This window comes from Bombus vancouverensis, chromosome 5, assembly GCF_051014615.1.
Source record: "Bombus vancouverensis nearcticus chromosome 5, iyBomVanc1_principal, whole genome shotgun sequence".
NCBI lineage: Eukaryota > Metazoa > Arthropoda > Insecta > Hymenoptera > Apidae > Bombus > Bombus vancouverensis.
This window is the reverse complement of record NC_134915.1, coordinates 159,154-183,872: the sequence shown is the minus strand read 5'-3', so window position 1 is coordinate 183,872 and position 24,719 is coordinate 159,154. Positions and strand designations below refer to the sequence as shown.

The following is a 24,719-nucleotide window of genomic DNA, read 5'->3' as shown; positions in this document are numbered from 1 at the left end:
ATATAATTTCATATTCGTACGTGATCCAACGCTGTGAGCGATGATTCAATGCTGGCACTCTCGCACGATTTCTTAAATATCAATTGGATTCCCGAAATCTTCGGCAAAAGTTCATCGTAGACTTGACGTGCTAGTACTGTCGGGTTACGCGATACGTTTCGTACTACGGTTCTGTTTTGTCATTTCTGCCGTCACGATGTCTGCTCTTGCTGTGTTCAGAAACTTTGCATATCTTGATATCGAGAGTTTTTATGATCGGCTCACAACAGACTCGCTACAACGTCTACGTACATCATCGTACGTACGTCGCATGTACACACCTTAAAACGTAACACACGTTAATTGTTATTTTCTTGGTGTAAGATAACAATTTGGGGCGACTTGTGCCTCTGTCATTGCACTTCGCGGCATTACAAAATTTTCGTTGGTACTATATTTCAATATTCGATTACGAATACCAAAACTAACGGGGATCCCAAGAATCTAGAATTATAAGATACTTTCAGAGGGCTCGATATCTTCGAATTCTCTCTCTAATAAAAATCTGCAATTTTATGATTTCAAACGGATCTGAATTTACGTCACTCTACAGAGCGCTCCAAGGTCAAAAATCTTGATATAAATGCATGTGTAAAATTGCGGGAAGTTCAGTTTTCCGTATGCTATGCGTGCGTAATCTACTTCTGTGTGATATCTTCGAGAGACTTCGTTTTTGCAGTATTTGAAATAGGAAATTGCATTATACGAAGAATTTCAAGCTAGATTTTCTATAACACCTTACTGTATTCTGTGCAACAAGTTTTCGATTTACATAAATTTCCAAATCATTTTCTACTATTGTCTAAATATGTAATCACATAAAAGCAATAGCAGTAAATTTTATTTTAAATTTTATTTTCATTTATTAACAACTTTTTGGACAATTGCTTCACGGATAGCGACGAGAGTTGAAAAATAAGAGCCAGGTAAGTTCGAATCACGAATATTTCAATGGCTTTCGCTAATTTACTATCTCTTTAAATAATGGTTTTTGATCAGTATCAGTTCGATAATAATTAATAAATAATTTAAGACAAATACTGCGTTATAACGTGTTGTATTATGTTTCTTTCAATGACTTCCACGACATTTAAATCTTTATTACTAATTATTTTTATTATTTTTCGTTTTCAACAAATATCGATCTATTACGACCCTTTAAAATAATTTGCATAACTGAGTGATTAAAACATAAATATGGAAAATCGACAAATAGTGATTAAATGCTATTTTTGCTAAATTTCATCCCTTAACTAACAATATATGAAAACAACTTGAAATATGCTCGGTAGTTTAGAATAAATATATATATATATGTATGCATAACATAAGAAAAATTTCTCAAATAATATATTCATATCTTGATAAATAATATTTTAAATGCTGAAAATAACAATTGAATGATTATAAGTGCACATAGTTACTAATTTTAATTAATGTTCAAATTTTAAAAAGCACTTATCACTTGCAATTACTATACAATGCAGTAGTGAGATGTAAACTGTATATATTAATAGTGACAATTTTTTTCGGAAATTAATACTTGTTTAATAGAAGCTGTTTAATACTATTAAAATATACTACTACAAAATATACTTATGGAAACTCTTGAGTTAAGACTGCTATTCTCTAATATTCTTCGGTACAATTCAGGAAAGCTATTTTTTAAACTGCTTTAAACACTCATTGTTAGTGGTGATTTTAATTCAGAAGTGAAATGGTAGATATCATTTATATTATACCTATGGTATAGACTGCAACCAGTAGCAGTGTATATAATGTTAGTTTTAATATTTAATTCCTTTAAATTGTGCAACTTTATTATACAATTTTGCTTCTTTGTACTACTTAGTCATTAATTTCTTTCTTGATTTATTTACCCTGGCACTCCTCTATTCTCTTTGTCATATCATTAAAAATATAAATTACAACTAAAGTTATGCATACTTTATGTGTACTGTTCTTGTATACTTTTATACTTTGTATACTATATATTTTAAATCTTTGACAGACATGTTCGAGATCATGCCATATCTACTAACAAAGAAAATGAAAGTTTCTAAAAAATGCTAGCTACTATCTTAATCCTACTATCATTATGGAATTTTTATATTTCAATCCTGCCCTCATTTTAGTAAACAAATAAAAATTTGTAATGTCTTAAGAAGCTGTTTAATATGCAACTGAAACAAGAAATTATGTATATTAATAAGAATTTCCATATCTTGTTCAATTTATTTTTATTTTTGAAACGTTGAAAAATTGGGTCGATAATGACAAAGAAACATAGCAGAGTTAATGTATCATGCAACTGTACATTTTCCACATAGATCGAATTCATTGAAATATAATCGTATTTGGTATTATTTTCGTTGGCAGACCGTTAGGAATTTGTTTATAATAATTCCAGTGCCAGGAAATGTATCTACTGATAAAACAATACTGATAAAACAATTATGGAGAAACTATACAAAATTGAAGCATTTATTACAACAATTGTTACAATTGTGGGAAAAAGCCTATTATTGTAACTAAAAAATACATACATAGACGAGATATATATATATAATAATATATGTATATCTAAAAAAGTTTAAATTTTGTCATACAGTACTTTTGAATTCTTTTTGTTTCTTTATAGTATGTATATGCTAATATTTACATCTAACCGAACTCTTTTCTATTAATACTATTTACATCATTGCCATTTATTAATTATATTTACCATTTACTAAACTAAATTTACCGTTTACTAAACAATTGCACTCCTCATGTTTCACGATATAGATAGATATAGATTACATTATTATTAAATTCTATTACCTCATAAATATTAGAAATAAATCTTTAAATTCTTCTGTTTGCTTGATAAAAAATCCCATTAAAATTAATAAGTGATATTATAAGATTCCTTTGTTACTTTCATAAACAGAATGTTAAAATAGCTAATAATATATTATTTTTAATACTTACCTAACGGTAATGTATCTTGAGGGAATCGCTGATGCATATTGATAGCTTCTTTTACCAAATCAATTAATTCATCTTTGTCATATAAAATTTTTAAATATTCTGTATAAAATTTTTGTTGGTCAGTTGCATCAAGATCATTAATTGTAGATTTAAAAACACTTTCTAATAAATTTTGATATTTATTTAGATTGTAAAAATTATCTAATAGCAGCCATCCAAGCGTTTTATCGATGACCTTAATTTTGTTATCATCCAAATTCTTCCGTAATTCAATTAAATGTTCAATACATTGAGTTATAGTCGTAACATCCTTAAGTTGCGTAAAAAGTTTTGAGATTCTACTCATAATATTTGTAAACTTAGAGTCACTGAAAATAAATTACTGAATAAGTTTTACAAACCTATAACATTTATGAAGTATATAGCAATTTTATACCTTTCTATTTCCAAAAGCTTGCAGTAAGCTAATAATAGTTGGTTATAACATTCATTATTGTCCAAGTTTTTTTCATAGTAAGATACTAAACCGTACCAAGCTAATGGATTGTCTGCTTGGATTTTTGTACCTTTTTGGAGAATTAATGGTACTTGTGGTTTATACTCATCAATTTCTTTCATTGCAGCCGCCAATAACATAAGTGCGCTATAATTATTTTCATCTCTCATTAATATCTTGTTACATTTCTTAATCACATCTATATACTTCTTTTCTCTAAATGTATCACGAGCCGCTTTAAGAGCTACTTTTATTTCATTTGACATTTTCACATAAAACTTTGACAAAATAAAATACGTCCAGAACTTAAATCGAATATATACAATTCGACTATAATACAGACTTTATATCGATACATTCAATTAAATATTTTCTTAAGTATATCAATATGTATGTCGTTAGGTTTATTCGTGATCAAATACAATACTATAACTTGTAATACACATTATTCAAAAATCCTCTATCTTTAAATCGTAAACTTTTTCTTTTATATCTTCAAAATATTTACTTTACATATCCTCAGATATTATAACTTTGATATATACATATATATACATGCATATATATACATGAGAACGCTCCCGCTTATGGATCTAGTTATTTCCGGACTGGTGCTGCTCCGTGCGGTCAAATACTGAGTTTAATTGAAAATAGCATTTCAAGAACCTACAAAATTAGGGATCTGTCCTGTTTGGTTGGAACTTAGCATATACAAGAACCTATGTATTTAAGCTTAAAGTTAGGAATCTGCCCTGTTTGGTAACACAATAGCATAGGCGAGAACCTATTGAGTTTCAAGCTACAAGAACCTATTTAAGTGTACGGTTCTATGAAAAAGTTCATATCTACTATTCTATCCGAGATAGACAAATATAAGAATGACAGAATCGTGCAATACCGAAACTGATTACAAGTTGCCTAAGAAACAGAAATTAATCGTTTATTATATATTCTTTTTAGGGGAGAAAAGGGAATATTCCCTTTCAAACGATTATGGATTAATGGAATGATGCAATAATTCGAATAAATTTTCCATACATCATTTAGATTTAACATTAACTTTTAGCATTCGGCATGTCATCTGTACCAACATGAACATTTTTTCATTTCGCATGGAACTACACTTTCTTCTGTAGTACGTACGATGGCGTTTGTTGAGACAAATTTAACAACTTTGCATATGAGGTCATTTAAGTTATTTAAGTTGATCGACATCTGTTGTAAGATGTTATAAATTCGTTAGTTCCTAAAGAATCAATTAAGTCAGGGTCGCTGGCTAGTGGCTAGAGACAAATATTTTGAATTTCTTATTTTCCATGACGCTTCTCAAATTATCAAACATTACCGAATGCTGAAAATTCATTTTAGTCGATATACTCTAGTCTTTCTTAAATTATTGTTCATCTATTATCACTTTATGAAACGAAAGAACCTTTTCGGACAACCTAATATTGCAAATTCGTCCATCCGTTCTTCTATCAGTCAACCTCAACAGTAATGACTGAATGCAATGTATATTACCGAAAATTTTTTTATTAATATCTCGGAAACTAATAAATAGCTGAAATAAGATTTTATATTTGGGGACCCCAAACTTTTTTCTATTTTTTTACATAATCTAACAACTGTTGACAAAAAACGCAACTAAAAAAAGGTTTTTCTTTTGTCCAACTAAAAGAGGTACATTCTAATCTCAGTATAGATTTATCATAAGATAAGTTATCATAACATGAATAATGAATGATAACATATCAGAGATAACTGATCGGCGATAACTGATAGATGAAAGTTTCATCTATCACACATTTAGCTCACACAAAATCACCAACAACAAAAGCCAAACGGTAAGCAACTTCCTTATTTCTACCTCTATTATATGAATATTTGAAATATAAATTTGGGGTGAATTTAACAATCGCGCATTAACAATATTTTGTTATTTTTTTATCGAAACTGAAATACTTACATAGAAGTAATCCTGATGTGTTATACCCGTTAGGATCCAACGTAGATTCGAGGAGAAAGGTAAGTTCGGGAGCGTTAGAACAGTATTAAATAAGAAGAGAGAGATATCTTATATGACTCGTGCATTCAGATGGTCACACCGATGATTTCGTACTGAAACTTATTATAATGGCGATTTATAAGAATTTTATCGAATCGCTATTAATTAATAAGTAATTAATTAATTCATTTTATAAACAAATAGGGATGACAATGTTTGTTCACTTTTCCAGGCACCTCGCAGTAGCCTCGCCCCACGTGTTACTGACATGGACATTCCTAAATCGTACATTCGAACAGATGTCACTACCTTAATAATTTCTGTAACTATAAATAAAGAATATGTTCTAAATATTATAGAATGTTCAAGCAAGTCTACGAGTCTTTCTCATTTTTCCTGTCTTTTATAGAACTTAGGTGAAAGAGAATTGACTCCTCATACAGAAGTGAAGAACGCTAGAATACAAAACACTAAAACAATTGTTATGGCAGAAACAACAAATTCGCAGCAACCAAGCAATGCGGAAAAAACTACGGATGAATCATCACAAAACCTTGTACAAAATCAGAGTGCACCGGATATGGATACAGAGATATCTTCGCAGGCTTGTAATTGCGAAACAGGATGCTCTACCCAGCACTGTAGCTGCGTAAAAGCTAAGATTAAGTGTGGACAACGGTGCAAATGCAACAAATACGGATGTAAAAATCAGGTACACGAATCTCCTTCTTCGCCTCCTCTTTCTAATTCACGACACCCCTAACGCTAATTTGGATACTAATCTTTTTAGGAAGAAACAGCAGATTCGCAGAAACAAAGCAGTGAAGCACAAATTGTGGATGAATCGTCAAAAAGCGATTCAGAAAATCAGAGTGCCGCGCATTTAGAAACAGAGAAATATTCGCAGGTTTGTAAATGCAAAGAGGGATGCTCTACCCAGCACTGTCGCTGCGCAAAAGCTAAGATTAAGTGTGGACAACGGTGCAAATGCATCAAATACGCATGTAAAAATCAGGTACACGAATTCCCTTCTTCGTCTCCTCCTTGTAATTCACGACACCCCTAACGCAAATATGGATATTAACCTTTTTAGGTAGAAACAACAAATTCACAGCAACAAAGCAGTGCGGTGAAAACTACGGATGAATCATCACAAAGCCTTGTACAAAATCAGAGTGTACCGGATATGGATACAGAGATATCTTCGCAGGCTTGTAATTGCGAAACAGGATGCTCTACCCAGCACTGTAGCTGCGTAAAAGATAAGATTAAGTGTGGACAACGGTGCAAATGCAAAGAATACGGATGTGAAAATCAGGTACACGAATTCCCTTCTTCGTCTCCTCCTTGTAATTCACGACACCCCTAACGCAAATATGGATTTTAACCTTTTTAGGTAGAAACAACAAATTCACAGCAACGAAGCAGTGCGGTGAAAACTACGGATGAATCATCACAAAGCCTTGTACAAAATCAGAGTGTACCGGAAATGGTTACAGAGATATCTTCGCAGGCTTGTAATTGCAAAACAGCATGCTCTACCCAGAACTGTAGCTGCGTAAAAGACAGGATTAAGTGTGGACAACGGTGCAAATGCAAAGAATACGGATGTGAAAATCAGGTACACGAATTCCCTTCTTCGTCTCCTCTTTCTAATTCACGACACCCCTAACGCTAATATGGATATTAACCTTTTTAGGTAGAAACAACAAATTCACAGCAACAAAGCAGTGCGGTGAAAACTACGGATGAATCATCACAAAGCCTTGTACAAAATCAGAGTGTACCGGATATGGTTACAGAGATATCTTCGCAGGCTTGTAATTGCGAAACAGGATGCTCTACCCAGAACTGTAGCTGCGTAAAAGACAGGATTAAGTGTGGACAACGGTGCAAATGCAAAGAATACGGATGTGAAAATGAGGTACACGAATTCCCTTCTTCGTCTCCTCTTTCTAATTCACGACACCACTAACGCTAATATGGATATTAACCTTTTTAGGTAGAAACAACAAATTCACAGCAACAAAGCAGTGCGGTGAAAACTACGGATGAATCATCACAAAGCCTTGTACAAAATCAGAGTGTACTGGATATGGATACAGAGATATCGTCGCAGGCTTGTAATTGCGAAACAGGATGCTCTACCCAGCACTGTAACTGCGTAAAAGCTAAGATTAAGTGTGGACAACGGTGCAAATGCATCAAATACGGATGTAAAAATCAGGTACACGAATCCCGTTCTTCGTCTCCACTTTCTAATAAGCGACACCCCTAATGCTAATTTGGATACTAATCTTTTTAGAGAGAAACAGCAGATTCGCAGAAACAAAGCAGTGTAGCACAAATTGTGGATGAATCGTCAGAAAGCGATTCAGAAAAACAGAGTGCCGCGCATTTAGAAGAGGAGAAATCTAGGCATGCTTGTAAATGCAAAACGGGATGTTCTAATAAGGTCTGTGGCTGCGTCAAAGCTGAGATTAAGTGTGGAGAACGGTGCAAATGCATCATATACGGATGTAAAAATCAGGTACACGAATCCCCTTCTTCGTCTCCACTTTCTAATAAGCGTCACCCCTAATGCTAATTTGGATACTAATCATTTTAGAGAGGAACAGCAGATTCGCAGAAACAAAGCAGTGTAGCACAAATTGTGGATGAATCGTCAGAAAGCGATTCAGAAAATCAGAGTGCCGCACATTTAGAAGCAGAGAAATCTGGGCATGCTTGTAAATGCAAAACGGGATGTTCTAATAAGGTCTGTGGCTGCGTCAAAGCTAAGATTAAGTGTGGACAACGGTGCAAATGCATCAAATACGGATGTAAAAATCAGGTAAACGAATCCCCTTCTTCGTCTCCACTTTCTAATAAGCGTCACCCATAATGCTAATTTGGATACTAATATTTTTAGAGAGAAACAGCAGATTCGCAGAAACAAAGCAGTGTAGCACAAATTGTGGATGAATCGTCAGAAAGCGATTCAGAAAATCAGAGTGCCGCGCATTTAGAAGCAGAGAAATCTGGGCATGCTTGTAAATGCAAAACGGGATGTTCTAATAAGGTCTGTGGCTGCGTCAAAGCTAAGATTAAGTGTGGACAACGGTGCAAATGCATCAAATACGGATGTAAAAATCAGGTAAACGAATCCCCTTCTTCGTCTCCGCTTTCTAATTCACGACACCCCTAATGCTAATTTGGAAACTAATCTTTTTAGAGAGGAACAACAGATTCGCAGAAACAAAGCAGTGTAGCACAAACTGTGGATGAATCGTCAGAAAGCGATTCAGAAAATCAGAGTGCCGCGCATTTAGAAGCAGAGAAATCTGGGCATGCTTGTAAATGCAAAACGGGATGTTCTAATAAGGTCTGTGGCTGCGTCAAAGCTAAGATTAAGTGTGGGGAACGGTGCAAATGCATCAAATACGGATGTAAAAATCAGGTACACGAATCCCCTTCTTCGCCTCCACTTTCTAATAAGCGTCACCCCTAATGCTAATTTGGATACTAATCTTTTTAGAGAGGAACAGCAGATTCGCAGAAACAAAGCAGTGCAGCACAAACTGTGGATAAATCGTCGGAAAGCGATTCAGAAAAACAGAGTGCCGCGCATTTAGAAGCAGAGAAATCTAGGCATGCTTGTAAATGCAAAACGGGATGTTCTAATAAGGTCTGTGGCTGCGTCAAAGCTAAGATTAAGTGTGGACAACGGTGCAAATGCATCAAATACGGATGTAAAAATCAGGTAAACGAATCCCCTTCTTCGTATCCGCTTTCTAATTCACGACACCCCTAATGCTAATATGGAAACTAATCTTTTTAGAGAGAAACAGCAGATTCGCAGAAACAAAGCAGTGTAGCACAAATTGTGGATGAATCGTCAGAAAGCGATTCAGAAAAACAGAGTGCCGCGCATTTAGAAGAGGAGAAATCTAGGCATGCTTGTAAATGCAAAACGGGATGTTCTAATAAGGTCTGTGGCTGCGTCAAAGCTAAGATTAAGTGTGGAAAACGGTGCAAATGCATCAAATACGGATGTAATAATCAGGTACACGAATCTCCTTCTTCGTCTCCGCTTTCTAATTCACGACGCCCCTAATGCTAATTTGGAAACTAATCTTTTTAGAGAGAAAGGGCAGATTCGCAGAAACAAAGCAGTGTAGCACAAATTGTGGATGAATCGTCAGAAAGCGATTCAGAAAATCAGAGTGCCGCGCATTTGGAAGCAGAGAAATCTGGGCATGCTTGTAAATGCAAAACGGGATGTTCTAATAAGGTCTGTGGCTGCGTCAAAGCTAAGATTAAGTGTGGAGAACGGTGCAAATGCATCAAATACGGATGTAAAAATCAGGTACACGAATCCCCTTCTTCGTCTCCACTTTCTAATAAGCGTCACCCCTAATGCTAATTTGGATACTAATCTTTTTAGAGAGGAACAACAGATTCGCAGAAACAAAGCAGTGTAGCACAAACTGTGGATAAATCGTCAGAAAGCGATTCAGAAAAACAGAGTGCCACGCATTTAGAAGCAGAGAAATCTAGGCATGCTTGTAAATGCAAAACGGGATGTTCTAATAAGGTCTGTGGCTGCGTCAAAGCTAAGATTAAGTGTGGACAACGGTGCAAATGCATCAAATACGGATGTAAAAATCAGGTAAACGAATCCCCTTCTTCGTATCCGCTTTCTAATTCACGACACCCCTAATGCTAATATGGAAACTAATCTTTTTAGAGAGAAACAGCAGATTCGCAGAAACAAAGCAGTGTAGCACAAATTGTGGATGAATCGTCAGAAAGCGATTCAGAAGAACAGAGTGCCGCGTATTTAGAAGAGGAGAAATCTAGGCATGCTTGTAAATGCAAAACGGGATGTTCTAATAAGGTCTGTGGCTGCGTCAAAGCTAAGATTAAGTGTGGAAAACGGTGCAAATGCATCAAATACGGATGTAATAATCAGGTACACGAATCTCCTTCTTCGTCTCCGCTTTCTAATTCACGACGCCCCTAATGCTAATTTGGAAACTAATCTTTTTAGAGAGAAAGAGCAGATTCGCACAAACAAAGCAGTGTAGCACAAATTGTGGATGAATCGTCAGAAAGCGATTCAGAATATCAGAGTGCCGCGCATTTGGAAGCAGAGAAATCTGGCATTGCTTGTAAATGCAAGACGGGATGCTCTAATAAGGTCTGTGGCTGCGTCAAAGCTAAGATTAAGTGTGGACAACGGTGCAAATGCATCAAATACGGATGTAAAAATCAGGTACACGAATCTCCTTCTTCGTCTCCGCTTTCTAATTCACGACACCCCTGATGCTAATTTGGAAACTAATCTTTTTAGAGAGAAAGAGCAGATTCGCAGAAACAAAGCAGTGTAGCACAAATTGTGGATGAATCGTCAGAAAGCGATTCAGAATATCAGAGTGCCGCGCATTTGGAAGCAGAGAAATCTGGCATTGCTTGTAAATGCAAGACGGGATGCTCTAATAAGGTCTGTGGCTGCGTCAAAGCTAAGATTAAGTGTGGACAACGGTGCAAATGCATCAAATACGGATGTAAAAATCAGGTACACGAATCTCCTTCTTCGTCTCCGCTTTCTAATTCACGACACCCCTGATGCTAATTTGGAAACTAATCTTTTTAGAGAGAAAGAGCAGATTCGCAGAAACAAAGCAGTGTAGCACAAATTGTGGATGAATCGTCAGAAAGCGATTCAGAAAATCAGAGTGCCGCGCATTTAGATGCAGAGAAATCTGGGCATGCTTGTAAATGCAAAACGGGATGTTCTAATAAGGTCTGTGGCTGCGTCAAAGCTAAGATTAAGTGTGGAGAACGGTGTAAATGCATCAAATACGGATGTAAAAATCAGGTACACGAATCACCTTCTTCGTCTCCACTTTCTAATAAGCGTCACCCCTAATGCTAATTTGGATACTAATCTTTTTAGAGAGGAACAGCAGATTCGCAGAAACAAAGCAGTGTAGCACAAACTGTGGATGAATCGTCAGAAAGCGATTCAGAAAATCAGAGTGCCGCGCATTTAGATGCAGAGAAATCTGGGCATGCTTGTAAATGCAAAACGGGATGTTCTAATAAGGTCTGTGGCTGCGTCAAAGCTAAGATTAAGTGTGGAGAACGGTGCAAATGCATCAAATACGGATGTAAAAATCAGGTACACGAATCACCTTCTTCGTCTCCACTTTCTAATAAGCGTCACCCCTAATGCTAATTTGGATACTAATCTTTTTAGAGAGGAACAGCAGATTCGCAGAAACAAAGCAGTGTAGCACAAATTGTGGATGAATCGTCAGAAAGCGATTCAGAAAATCAGAGTGCCGCGCATTTAGAAGCAGAGAAATCTGGGCATGCTTGTAAATGCAAAACGGGATGTTCTAATAAGGTCTGTGGCTGCGTCAAAGCTAAGATTAAGTGTGGACAACGGTGCAAATGCATCAAATACGGATGTAAAAATCAGGTACACGAATCTCCTTCTTCGTCTCCGCTTTCTAATTCACGACACTCCTAATGCTAATTTGGAAACTAATCTTTTTAGAGAGAAAGAGCAGATTCGCAGAAACAAAGCAGTGTAGCACAAATTGTGGATGAATCGTCAGAAAGCGATTCAGAAAATCAGAGTGCCGCGCATTTGGAAGCAGAGAAATATGGCATTGCTTGTAAATGCAAAACGGGATGCTCTAATAAGGTCTGTGGCTGCGTCAAAGCTAAGATTAAGTGTGGACAACGGTGCAAATGCATCAAATACGGATGTAAAAATCAGGTGCACGAATCTCCTTCTTCGTCTCCGCTTTCTAATTCACGACACCCCTAATGCTAATTGGGAAACTAATCTTTTTAGAGAGAAAGAGCAGATTCGCAGAAACAAAGCAGTGTAGCACAAATTGTGGATGAATCGTCAGAAAGCGATTCAGAAAATCAGAGTGCCGCGCGTTTAGAAGCAGAGAAATCTGGGCATGCTTGTAAATGCAAAACGGGATGTTCTAATAAGGTCTGTGGCTGCGTCAAAGCTAAGATTAAGTGTGAACAACGGTGCAAATGCATCAAATACGGATGTAAAAATCAGGTACACGAATCCCCTTCTTCGTCTCCACTTTCTAATAAGCGTCACCCATAATGCTAATTTGGATACTAATCTTTTTAGAGAGGAACAGCAGATTCGCAGAAACAAAGCAGTGTAGCACAAATTGTGGATGAATCGTCAGAAAGCGATTCAGAAAATCAGAGTGCCGCGCATTTAGAAGCAGAGAAATCTGGGCATGCTTGTAAATGCAAAACGGGATGTTCTAATAAGGTCTGTGGCTGCGTCAAAGCTAAGATTAAGTGTGGACAACGGTGCAAATGCATCAAATACGGATGTAAAAATCAGGTACACGAATCTCCTTCTTCGTCTCCGCTTTCTAATTCACGACACCCCTAATGCTAATTTGGAAACTAATCTTTTTAGAGAGAAAGAGCTGATTCACAGAAACAAAGCAGTGTAGCACAAATTGTGGATGAATCGTCAGAAAGCGATTCAGAACATCAGAGTGCCGCGCATTTGGAGGCAGAGAAATCTGGCATTGCTTGTAAATGCAAAACGGGATGTTCTAATAAGGTCTGTGACTGCGTCAAAGCTAAGATTAAGTGTGGACAACGGTGCAAATGCATCAAATACGGATGTAAAAATCAGGTACACGAATCCCCTTCTTCGTATCCACTTTCTAATAAGCGTCACCCCTAATGCTAATTTGGATACTAATCTTTTTAGAGACGAACAGCAGATGCGCAGAAACAAAGCAGTGTAGCACAAATTGTGGATGAATCGTCAGAAAGCGATTCAGAAAATCAGAGTGCCGCGCATTTAGAAGCAGAGAAATCTGGGCATGCTTGTAAATGCAAAACGGGATGTTCTAATAAGGTCTGTGGCTGCGTCAAAGCTAAGATTAATTGTGGACAACGGTGCAAATGCATCAAATACGGATGTAAAAATCAGGTACACGAATCTCCTTCTTCTTCTCCGCTTTCTAATTCACGACACCCCTAATGCTAATTTGGAAACTAATCTTTTTAGAGAGAAAGAGCAGATTCGCAGAAACAAAGCAGTGTAGCACAAATTGTGGATAAATCGTCAGAAAGCGATTCAGAAAATCAGAGTGCCGCGCATTTAGAAGAAGAGAAATCTAGGCATGCTTGTAAATGCAAAACGGGATGTTCTAATAAGGTCTGTGGCTGCGTCAAAGCTAAGATTAAGTGTGGACAACGGTGCAAATGCATCAAATACGGATGTAAAAATCAGGTACACGAATCCCCTTCTTCGTCTCCACTTTCTGATAAGCGATACCCCTAATGCTAATTTGGATACTAATCTTTTTAGAGAGAAACAGCAGATTCGCAGAAACAAAGCAGTGTAACACAAATTGTGGATGAATCGTCAGAAAGCGATTCAGAAAATCAGAGTGGCGCGCATTTAGCAGAAGAGAAATCTAGGCATGCTTGTAAATGCAAAACGGGATGTTCTAATAAGGTCTGTGACTGTGTCAAAGCTAAGATTAAGTGTGGACAACGGTGCAAATGCTTCAAATACGGATGTAAAAATCAGGTACACGAATCTCCTTCTTCGTCTCCGCTTTCTAATTCACGAGACCCCTAATGCTAATTTGGATACTAATCTTTTTAGAGATGAACAGCAGATTCGCAGAAACAAAGCAGTGTAACACAAATTGTGGATGAATCGTCAGAAAGCGATTCAGAATATCGGAGTGCCGCGCATTTGGAAGCAGAGAAATCTGGCATTGCTTGTAAATGCAAAACGGGATGTTCTAATAAGGTCTGTGACTGCGTCAAAGCTAAGATTAAGTGTGGACAACGGTGCAAATGCATCAAATACGGATGTAAAAATCAGGTACACGAATCCCGTTCTTCGTCTCCACTTTCTAATAAGCGACACCCCTAACGCTAATTTGGATACTAATCTTTTTAAGAAGAAACAGCAGATGTAGAGGACAGTTCGCATGTACTTATTACAGTTGTGCTAATTAGGTAAATAATTTTCGTTTCGCATGTTGAAGATTATTTTCTATCGCTATTGCAATTAAATCTGGGTTCATTCAATGGTGGATGATCCATAAAAGCCAAATTGGCATCACTTTAAGTACTTATAATTGTAATTGGGCATCATTGTATCAGTCTTAAGATATGAAAAATACTTTTACCTATGGCAAATGTGACGTGAAGTTGTGGTGAATGATATTGAGATGAAATTGGCGGGAGTTAATAAATATTGGCTTCCCTGTCCCTCCTCCTTACGAAATAACGTTTCAAGGATTGTAATTCGTGGACTCATTTGAAAGTTAAGCTCATTTGAAGTGGAAAAATCCTATTTCGCTTTTCGGGCCACTAGCATTGTTTCTAACTGATTCTAATCCTGGACATTCTGATATTCTCCCACTGTTTTGTATATTTCACTTTATAAAGAACTGTGTAAATAATGCTATCATAATGAATAGCAATAAGAAGTTCTACTAAAAAACATTACCTACACAATAACAATTCTGTCGCTGTTGTTTTCGTATGCTTTATGTTACAAGAGTGGCAATGGAAAGTTAACTTATATAAGTTAATAATTATATTTATTTATACATTATATTCATAATTACTTGTTATTAATATTATAAAGATGTTACATCCACTTGGATGTCTCAAAAAATACTATTCCTTCAGCTTTCAATCGATTAAGTATTGGTCGATATATATCTGGGGTAAACGGAAAGACTACTCCTCGTTGTTGAATTTCACCTATTAACGAAAAAGAAAAATAATGTACTTTGAAATTATTATTAAATTATATGTTAAAATTTGTTCAGAAGGATGACATGGAATGAAAGTATAAGAAATATACATATGCGTGGATATATAAAATTGTAATGATATGTATTACGTTCTGTGTAAACATAATTTTGAACGCCTTTATGTTAAAAGGAATAACAAATGTCAATCGTAATTCTTATTATTCGATATGTAATACTGAACGAAGAAACATTTTTTAGAATAAACGGGAAAAAGAAGAACTATACCGTCAAGGATCATTTTAACTGCTATTGCCGTCGGATACCCAACACTGCGCGCCATAGCAGAGTATCCTTGTGATTCGCCATACAACACCAAATTAATTCCTCTGTTTTCTCTTCTGTTGTCTGGCCAGAGTATTCCAACGTCGTGTCTCAGAATTACTACATCTCGTTCATTTTGATCATAGCACAGCTTTTTCGACAAATAATGTGTCAAAGTATCAAGAGGCGTATTCAACTTCAAGACTAAATCTTCTTCAAGAAGTCCCAAGTCTTCAATTGCTTTTACGCTCTCTTCCGAGTTTAGCATTTCTGCCAACTTCCTTTTCAAATTTCCATAGAAGATATTATCATTCGCCAAACCAAGCAAATTGCAAATTAATACTCTCTAGAACAATAAAAAGTTAAACTTAGGTAATCTATGTAAGATCGATGGAAAATTAAAATAGAGACAACAAAAGAAACAACACTACCGCGGAACGATATGAGTAATTTAAAAAGTTTTATCTGCCAAATATCATAACTTTACTCTATCGCATCGAGATTTTAAAAAAAGGTTGTAACGCGTATAATACATAGGTGTATATTACTGGTATGTTTCAAATTATTCTTGCAGAAAAAGCAGACCATTTCTCTTTATGTACTGTTTACCTTAATTATATGACCACGTTCTGAATTAAATTCGGATGTGTAGTTTAGTAATTGAAATATTGAAAATGTTAAATATAAAATTTGATACATTTCGTTTAAAGCAGGAAAGATCATGTGGAATCATTTTATGATTCTACTTTATCATTCCGTTGATATACATAGAATATTCGGAAAGGGAGCTATTAAGGTATGAAAAATTCATTACATTATGCATTACTCTATTAAAATAATCAGAGATAAAATGATAGAGTGTTTCCTTCCTGTGCAAGGTTCTCAGCAAGAGATGTCAGAAAATTGAAAGAGTACTTCTACGAGCTAAGACAAAATGAAAATATTGATTAGAAGATATATATATATATATATATATATATATATATATATATAGTAATCTAACAAAGCAAGCTTAGACGGTCTAAACAACGAGAGGTCAAGATCATTTTGATGATAAAAGTGATAACTTGATATACGACAACAACGAGTAGCGCGTGTATATACATATACAGGGTATATAATAATACAAATAGCAGAGTTTTCTGACAGCATTCACGTTACGATCATAAAAGCTTTCGTTCGTGTGAAGAGGTTTGCCAGCGTACAAGGATATTTTGACCTTCTTCTTCAGAAAACGCGCAGGAGGCGCAAAAGCAATGAAAAAAATCCACGTGTGTCCTATCGGATCTTATTTCATAGTTACAGCCATTTTTGTGTTTCAATAGTCCGCAACTGTTTGCTTGCAAGTTACGAGTAGAATAATTAAGTCTGTCATTTTGCATGCAAATTCTTTCTTAGTAATTTTTTATTGTTACGTTCTGTTTATTAACTAAACTGTTCCATTTCGTTTATTAATGTTTAGTTCATTATTATTCTAAAATGTGTTAAAATTGCGAATATGTTTCTTGCTTTACCTAAATTATACTTTAAATAGCAAAAGGCAATTTTCTTTCTCTATGACGAGTATACTCATTATTAACCAAAGAGTTGCCATTATTAAATTTACATATAAATGTCACTTTTACATACCCATGTAATATCTGGACCATTTGGATGCAAACTTGGGTGTGGGTTAAGATCCGTTAGTCCAAGAAACTGTAAGGCTCGTATTGTGTTACAGAAACCTTTATATCTTAATGTACCTCGCTGCATTGTTTGTACATTATTGAGTCCATATAAATCCTTGTAAATTGTACTATCACGATTGGGAAAACCTTCCAACGCAAAACCGGGCAAAAAGTCCAAATCTTGAACGGCGGACATAAGGTCTCCTCCTGATTCTATTTCTACAATCTTCAATAGAAAAATAAAATTTATTAATACATAACGTAATACTTAATTGTATATTTTTCCCAATCCTTCGATCAAGATCAAGTTAACATGTATTTTAATTAATATACTTTATATGTATGTACATTTTATTTATTGCAGTGACAAAGAAAACATTGATCCTTGCTGTATCTAGGAAATATATACATTTCCTCTTTTTAGTATGTGTTTAAGGTTACATGTACTTCTTAAAGCCATTATTGGACACAGTGAGAATGATTTATGGAACAAAACGTATCTGTAATAGATCGTATAAACCAATGTCTAAACCAATATATAAATCAATATCTTGCAGAAAATGTAGAGCTCTTTTGCCGAAGTCTTCCTTTTGTAGCATGTTGAGCGAATTAGTTAGCCCATGCTATACCCATTCAATAACGTATTTAAAATAGGTGATTAGGATATGTTCAAAAGAGTTTAGTATGCCACAAGTGTCACAAATATTCGGTTCAGTTTCGGTGATAAAGTAGGAATGTATCCAATTTATATGAGCTATTCTTAATCGAGTTAGTGTTACTTGATCTGACTTTGTGTAGCTTGGTAGATGTTGAATTTCTTCATTCTTCGTTCCATGTTCTATTAACGTTTCAATCAATGCTTTCTGAGATCTTTGTAGAATATAGGTTCATGATTTATCGTAGATACGTTGAAGCTAACATGTTTCTAAGTTTTCTTCTGTCAAAGGAAATGTTCCAATGACATATCAACGAATTAATATCATTTCAGGATAATCGGCATTAATGACAAGTTGTTCCTTTTTTCCACTGTCAAGCTACTATCCCAAATTGTTTGTAGTGTCAGAAAAAAGTAATAAAAAATGGGCTGCGAACACTTGCCTATTTTAGGCAAAATCATCGTTAAGATACAGATGTGACTTTTTGAATTGACTTTATTATTTACCCATAATCTAGTCACGATCAGTCGAATTCGATTCTAGAATGCTTCAAACATTTAATTCCAAGCAGATGGCTTCAAATATGCATTGATCAATCACTAACGCAAATTCGACCAATTTACAAACACTTTGATTTCATTTCTCCAAAAGAATAAAGCATTTTCATGAATGCTTCTTATGCATTGTTCTACTATTCTTTGTTCTATTTGTACAGATGTTTCATTTGACTGTCTACTTATGTATAGTTAGATATATAATAGATGGACTTACTTGCTTATTAGAATAGAATTTAGCCGATGATAATGTATTCAGCAACACTCCACGTGGCGACCAACTAAATTTATATCGTAAAGGATTAGAGGAACATTCTGGAGCGGGTAAACCGCCACACCAAGATACAAAAGATTCGATTTTTCCACCAGCTTGTTTAACATTGTCAAAACATTCTAGAGCCAATAAATGATCAATACCAGGATCAAGCCCTACTTCGTTAAGTATAGTCACTTCTGATGCAACAGCCCTAGTAATTAACACGTTAATGTATATTCATTTTAAATTGTCATAATTTCTAAATATTGCTTTGATATTAATAAATATTGCTGTTTACGATTTATAAATATCATTTTGTTATATTTGTTTGCATATTTGTTAATATCTATTTAATTGCCACTTACTCTGTGTGTAAAGCTTTAACATCTTCATTCGTGTAACTCGCAGTCACTAGGTGAGTTTTAGCATGTATGCATACATTCGCAATAACATGATGTAGAGAATACGGTAACAGTGAAACCACTACATCTGCCGATTTTACAATGTCGTTTAAAGTATCAGGACGTTCAATTACATCTAGCAGAACCGGTTCTACCCCGGGGAAATTATTTGCTAATACGTCTGCCTCCTCTTTTAATTGAGATGCAACAGTTAAATGTATGTTATTATCTCTATGTAAATATTCAACCAACGGGGCCGAGACGTGTCCAGCGCCAAGAACGACCACCTATTTACAAAACAATGCTTGTTAATATATTACTTGATATTTAATTACCTTTGACTAACATCTTATTTGAATTATTTATAGTTACTTCGTGATCGTCCTGTTTTGCACAATGAAATTAGATGTGACGTGAAGTAACAAGGAAGTGTCTTATTAATATGATCAAAAATTCATATGTCCATATATGTACAAATATGTAGTCACAGTCAATTGGAAACTTTTATGAAAATGATCTTTTGCCTTATTCTTCAAAATTGTTTTAATCGAGAAAAGATAGTGTCTATAACTTTCAAGTTCGAGTACGTAACAATAATAAATAATATTCAGATATTACATATACATTTGGATGATATAAAAATAGATAATGTATTGGTACTCGATGAATGAAATTAGTATGGTAAAAATTGACTCGAAAAGTATCATTTTTCTGTACCTTTTTGCTTTGTGCTTCTCTATTGTCTGCCTTATGTCTACAACGGTGATTTAGTAACCTTAATTCTTGGATATATTCAAAATTAGGTGTTAACCGTCCGTTGGATGCTATTATTGCATCATGTACTGCTGGACTAAAGTTATGTTCTTCTAATGGTGCTTTCGCATCCGACTGAATAATATCCAACGCGTAAGGATATAAAAGATTTCCAAAGAAATCCGTAGATTCTTTTGGCAGTTGAGTCGGCATATTGTCAATCGAACAGACTAACACTCCGGGTCCTTTAAAAGACTTTGTATCTTTGTTACGATCAGCATCGTATAAACAAAATGGAGTGTCAATCGTTGTACATTCGTTCATGAACCTATGAACATTTTAAAAATAAGTATAAGGAGAACTTAAGAATGTCGAAGCTTAACTGTTACGAATTGTTTATGAATTCGCGAATTGGCTTTTATATATAGCATATAAAAAGATCGGTGTGAATGTCTAAATCTGTTATATTATAAAAAAGTCACTTAAGTAAACGATATACGTGTTATATTAATATTGAATAAATTTAAACTTACTCGATACTGCCACCAGGGTCTGCAGATATATCACAGATAGCTAACATTCGGTGGGGTAAAGAAGGAGCACCAACACTTGATGGTAACCAGGGAGTATAAGCTGGTCTTAGCAAGTATTTTGCATCTGGTATTGTTAACAATTTAGGCGAGTCAACAGCCCAATATATTCCATTAATTATCACCGATGCGTATGGTGCAATCTTTTTGCTGAAAGTGGAAATATATCTCTCAGGATGCTTGTCACATTCATCAGAATCAAAACCACCTCCATCTTTTCTTTCTAGATGATGTCTTCGTCTTACCTCGCATCCGTATATCTTCGTTGTATCTAAAACAATGTTGCCTCTTGTTTAAAATGCAATGATATTTGCAATAAAATACAGCCAGTTACAAAAGTCTACATATACCTGCGGAATTTTCTTTGTATATGATTTACCTGTCGCAATTTGTCACAATATTATTTCTACCTACGATATAATTATTGTCGGTGTATTTCTAAAAAATATAGAAATAAAGGAATCAAAGGAATCAGAGGTAACAGGTGTATGTAATTTTTGTAACACTGTATTTTCTATTTCCTTTTTACTCCTTCCTTCTTGATAGAAACGAAAGTAAATGAATATGTATCTTAATTCACGACTTTTAACAAACTCATTTGCCTTTCACTCAAACTCAAAAGCCTTTCTACAGGCTTTTACTACATATCTATCTTATCTACAGGCTTTTGTGACTAACTATACACAAGATAAACCACGTATAATGGCCCAGAAAAATTCACTGAATTTTCATCTTTCGATTAAACAATATATACAAAGTTTGTAGTATAAACGAGAAGAGTACGATTCTTCAAGATTGTCATAATTCCTACGTGCTAAGAATTAATAGTTATGTCTAGACTGCGGATTTTTATGCGTTTATAGAAAATTTAAAAGTGAAACGTGCTTTGGATTCGTGATTCAAACGTTTACCACTAATGAAAACAACATGATGAACATAAATGGAACATATTTTTAAATAACTCCCTTTTTCCTTTCTTTTTAAATCTCATATTCAATCAATGGTAATCCAATTAAACTTCAGTATCTAGTACCAAGTACTCCAAATTCAATTTCTTTCTTCAATCGATAATTATGAAATAGATATTAATTTAATTTGACATTCAAATGAGTTGTTCTACTTTTTTATTGAATTATGAACTGGAGGAAAGTACAAATCTCTAATATTTACAGACTTATTATGAAATAAATTATAATAGTAAAATATATAAATATGCAACGCTTACCGCCATGTTCGGCAACCTTTTTCAACATTTCGGGTGGAACGTATTCGTGAGGAAGCTCTTGAAAAACTTCTTGACCGCCTTGACTTACATTGCCACTGCCAGTGAAAATAAAAGTCAATGGTCCAATCGATTTAGGCATAGCACCTAATGCTATTTCGTATCCTGCATCTCGTATAGCTTGCCTTGCCATAGCGGAATCTCTATAATTGTGTGCTGGACCAATATGCTAGTAAACAATAATGACCGTTATTTATAAACAAACAATAAATATTTAAAAATAAATACATATTTATTAATTTATTTATTTACTAATTGCAGTATACGCGTCCGATTTAAATGTGTGCGCGCTAGCATTTTTCTAACTACTAAAAATGTGCAAAACTTTTTTCAAAATATCACAGTGATTAATAATTTTGAACACTACTTCGTACAATATTTTTTTACGTAAAATTTAATGCTTTATCCAAATTCGAGATAAAGTGTTAGACATTCCATCGAAAAACCAATATCCGTGATATTCCGATAAAAAAAGCAAAGTTAATGTCTGAAACCCTTTTTTTTCGTATGGCGAATAATTTACGAGTTATTTGAAGTCGTCGTGTTACGAGACTCGCCCTATACATTAACGTATTTTTAAACCAACAGCTATATATTAAATAAAAGTAGAAGATTCTTTGAGAAATTTTATTCGTTTTATTAAATTTTTTACATGTGTTTCAAAAGGGAAACTTTTTTACCATCCTATATGTATCTATGATAAAATAATAGAAAATTTAATTGCATAAAATACTTTCCAACATAATTATCATTGTTACAGTAAATTTCTTAACTTAATGTGATCTTACCATGAATGGTGTATGATGTCCTAACGCAAGTAATCTTAATCCAAGTCCATGTAATATATTCACCATACCAGCTACACCAGCATATTTCCCGAAGGCAACCACTCTTTGTCCATTATCATCTGTTAACTTTTCATAATCTAACAAACGTATATTCTTTTCGAGAATAGCATCCAGAAGAGGCATATTACTTTCTTGCGCCTTAATAGTATGAGAAAAGAAACAGTAAGTTCTATTCGATATAAGTTGATCCACAGGAACTTGTTTAACTCCAAAAATGACGGAAGCAGGACTAATATCCTCTTGTAGTATAGCGCCTGCAGCTTGGTAAGCATGTGCAGGATAAGCTCTTCTATTACTAGGCTGTACAATTACTTTCACTCCTGCCCTAATTAATTGGCGAACATTCGCAGGTGCCAAAGGGGCTCTTCTTTCCCATACTGATTGATCTTCTCTTCTGATTGCTATTATTTTGCCTTTCAAATTCTGCGAAAAATATTTTGCGGTATCGATTCTTAACATATACAAGAAAATATATATTCGTATCTGTTCTTATTTTATAGCGCGCACTACTTACATTCATACAACGTGCTGAAGACATGATGAAGTATACTATTAATAAATTCACATTGAGTTCGCACTTGCGTAATTGAAAAGCCTTTAATGTGACACCATATAATCGCGTAAAAAATACAAAAAGACTTCCTATCAATGTAACGTGTGTTCACTTCATTGAGTCTACAATAATAAAGTGGCAAGAGAAGAATACATACTGCAAAACAGCATAACTACGTCTATTTGGAAATAAAGTTGTATTACTGCCATGATATTACATGGGTCAGTGAGGTCAAACTCAGAATATGTTATTCTTACTACATCACTGATAAACACCAAGCCACGTGTTTATCGAAACGATTTGACTTTCTTCCACTACATGATTTCCATCGCTTCGCAATTACTTCATATTGAAGATGCAATCTTTTTTTTATTTCTTTCAATGTGACGTAATAATAAATGAAATTTTTCGTATTTAAGTATTTCGTAGCTCAAAAATATTGGAATCCCCCAGAATGTTAGCATTCTCAAGAATATTGTAATTCCCGAGTATTCCGAGAACTTGAATCATGGTCTGATACGGGTTTTTTAAATATAGCCAACGATTGAATCCAAATTTTGAATCCCGACATGTTTTTCTTGAAACGAAAAATTACAATGATTTGCAAAAGTGTATAAACAGACCGCTAGTCTTATGAAAAGCGCGATAATACTACCAATTATTCGATTGATCGGTAAGGATTAGCTAATTGTAATTACGAGGTGAATCTGTCAAACAAAATATAATAGTTTAGTTTCATTTGTATTAACAATATACGGAATATTTTATAAGAATAAAGACTTGAAACCACGTTTACAGTTTTGCACATTTCGTCAGAAACGGACTAAACAGTGAATAAACGGTAGGAAACGGAACAGTAAACAAATAGATAAATAATTTCAGTCTGGAAGTCTTGAATAGGAGATCATTTACGATTTTTATAATAATTTTATAGTTTTCAATATCCCACGTAATTTACCATTACAAATATCTACGGTTATTATCAACAACAGTCTTTCCAATTTCCGCATCAGTCACTACTTCTTGTTTCCTTTTATTGGGTTGGCAACTAAGTGATTGTGGATTTTATCATTAGGTGGTAATGACAAAATCCGCAATCACTTAGTTACCAACTCGATAGTTTCCTGTAATTAGGTACTTCTCTTCTTTGATTTTCCTCCTCTCTTCCCCTTGCTCATTTCTGACTCCATCTGCATCTTCTATCTTCCTTTCCTTCTATCCTTTTATCCTTTTACCCTTTTTACCTTCCCTAACCACTTCACTGTTTTCTCTGCCTCTGCCTCTCTCTCTGTTTCCCTGCCGTCTTCACCTCTTCACATTTCTCCAACCAATGTCTTAACGTGTCTTAGCAAAATCTATTCGTGTTTTCCGTGCTACCGCATCTTACTCTAGCTTAGGTTTTTCACTAGATCATATGTACCTATTTAACTTTGGCATAATCCGTGTGCAATCTGGATCTTTGTATCTTACTACATCACCTTTGCTTCTGCAACTCTTCCTCTCTTACCCTTAATATTTTCTGCCGACTGAAGCAATTCCTTGAAGT

At 34.8% G+C, this 24,719-nt stretch overlaps 3 protein-coding genes across 8 annotated transcripts in view; 1 reads left to right on the top strand and 2 right to left on the bottom strand.

Annotated features, from left to right (window-relative positions):
* The window catches only part of LOC117156388 (tetratricopeptide repeat protein 37), a 28,179-nt gene extending 24,232 nt beyond the window's left edge, over window positions 1-3,947 (bottom strand). For 2 of the 4 annotated variants that reach the window (XR_013058492.1, XM_076618820.1), the window contains exons 1-2: window positions 3,449-3,938; window positions 3,013-3,380 (exon numbers count right to left, since the gene is read on the bottom strand). Coding sequence is in view for 3 of the 4 variants with exons in the window: in XM_076618820.1 (XP_076474935.1) it covers window positions 3,013-3,380; window positions 3,449-3,774 (694 nt within the window). In the remaining variant the exon portion in view is untranslated. Of the gene's footprint in view, window positions 1-3,012; window positions 3,381-3,448 lie in introns of all 4 variants that reach the window. The other 2 variants (XM_076618821.1, XM_076618822.1) reach the window with 2 other exon arrangements.
* Window positions 662-15,574, top strand: LOC117156410 (uncharacterized). 3 transcript variants are annotated; one of them, XM_076618817.1, is made up of 31 exons: window positions 4,222-5,352; window positions 5,479-5,533; window positions 5,746-5,835; window positions 5,923-6,225; window positions 6,304-6,528; window positions 6,607-6,831; window positions 6,910-7,134; window positions 7,213-7,437; window positions 7,516-7,740; window positions 7,819-8,043; window positions 8,122-8,346; window positions 8,425-8,649; window positions 8,728-8,952; window positions 9,031-9,255; window positions 9,334-9,558; window positions 9,637-9,861; window positions 9,940-10,164; window positions 10,243-10,467; window positions 10,546-10,770; window positions 10,849-11,073; window positions 11,152-11,376; window positions 11,455-11,679; window positions 11,758-11,982; window positions 12,061-12,285; window positions 12,364-12,588; window positions 12,667-12,891; window positions 12,970-13,194; window positions 13,273-13,497; window positions 13,576-13,800; window positions 13,879-14,103; window positions 14,182-15,574. In XM_076618817.1, the coding sequence occupies exons 1-31, from the start codon at window positions 5,291-5,293 to the stop codon at window positions 14,185-14,187; spliced, it is 6,366 nt and encodes a 2,121-aa protein (XP_076474932.1). In that variant the 5' UTR covers window positions 4,222-5,290; the 3' UTR covers window positions 14,188-15,574. The 3 variants fall into 3 exon arrangements, with proteins under 3 accessions (XP_076474934.1, XP_076474932.1, XP_076474933.1); XM_076618819.1 differs by lacking the exons at window positions 4,222-5,352; window positions 5,479-5,533 and adding an exon at window positions 662-965; XM_076618818.1 differs by lacking the exon at window positions 5,479-5,533.
* LKRSDH (lysine ketoglutarate reductase/saccharopine dehydrogenase) lies at window positions 15,112-24,719 on the bottom strand. The gene is made up of 10 exons (XM_033333378.2): window positions 23,135-24,719; window positions 22,561-23,043; window positions 21,716-21,941; window positions 20,434-20,761; window positions 19,865-20,228; window positions 19,112-19,434; window positions 18,708-18,957; window positions 17,243-17,506; window positions 15,578-15,959; window positions 15,112-15,299 (listed from the first exon to the last, which is right to left on the bottom strand). Exons 1-10 carry the CDS (start codon window positions 23,156-23,158, stop codon window positions 15,184-15,186), a joined length of 2,760 nt encoding a protein of 919 aa, XP_033189269.1. The 5' UTR covers window positions 23,159-24,719; the 3' UTR covers window positions 15,112-15,183.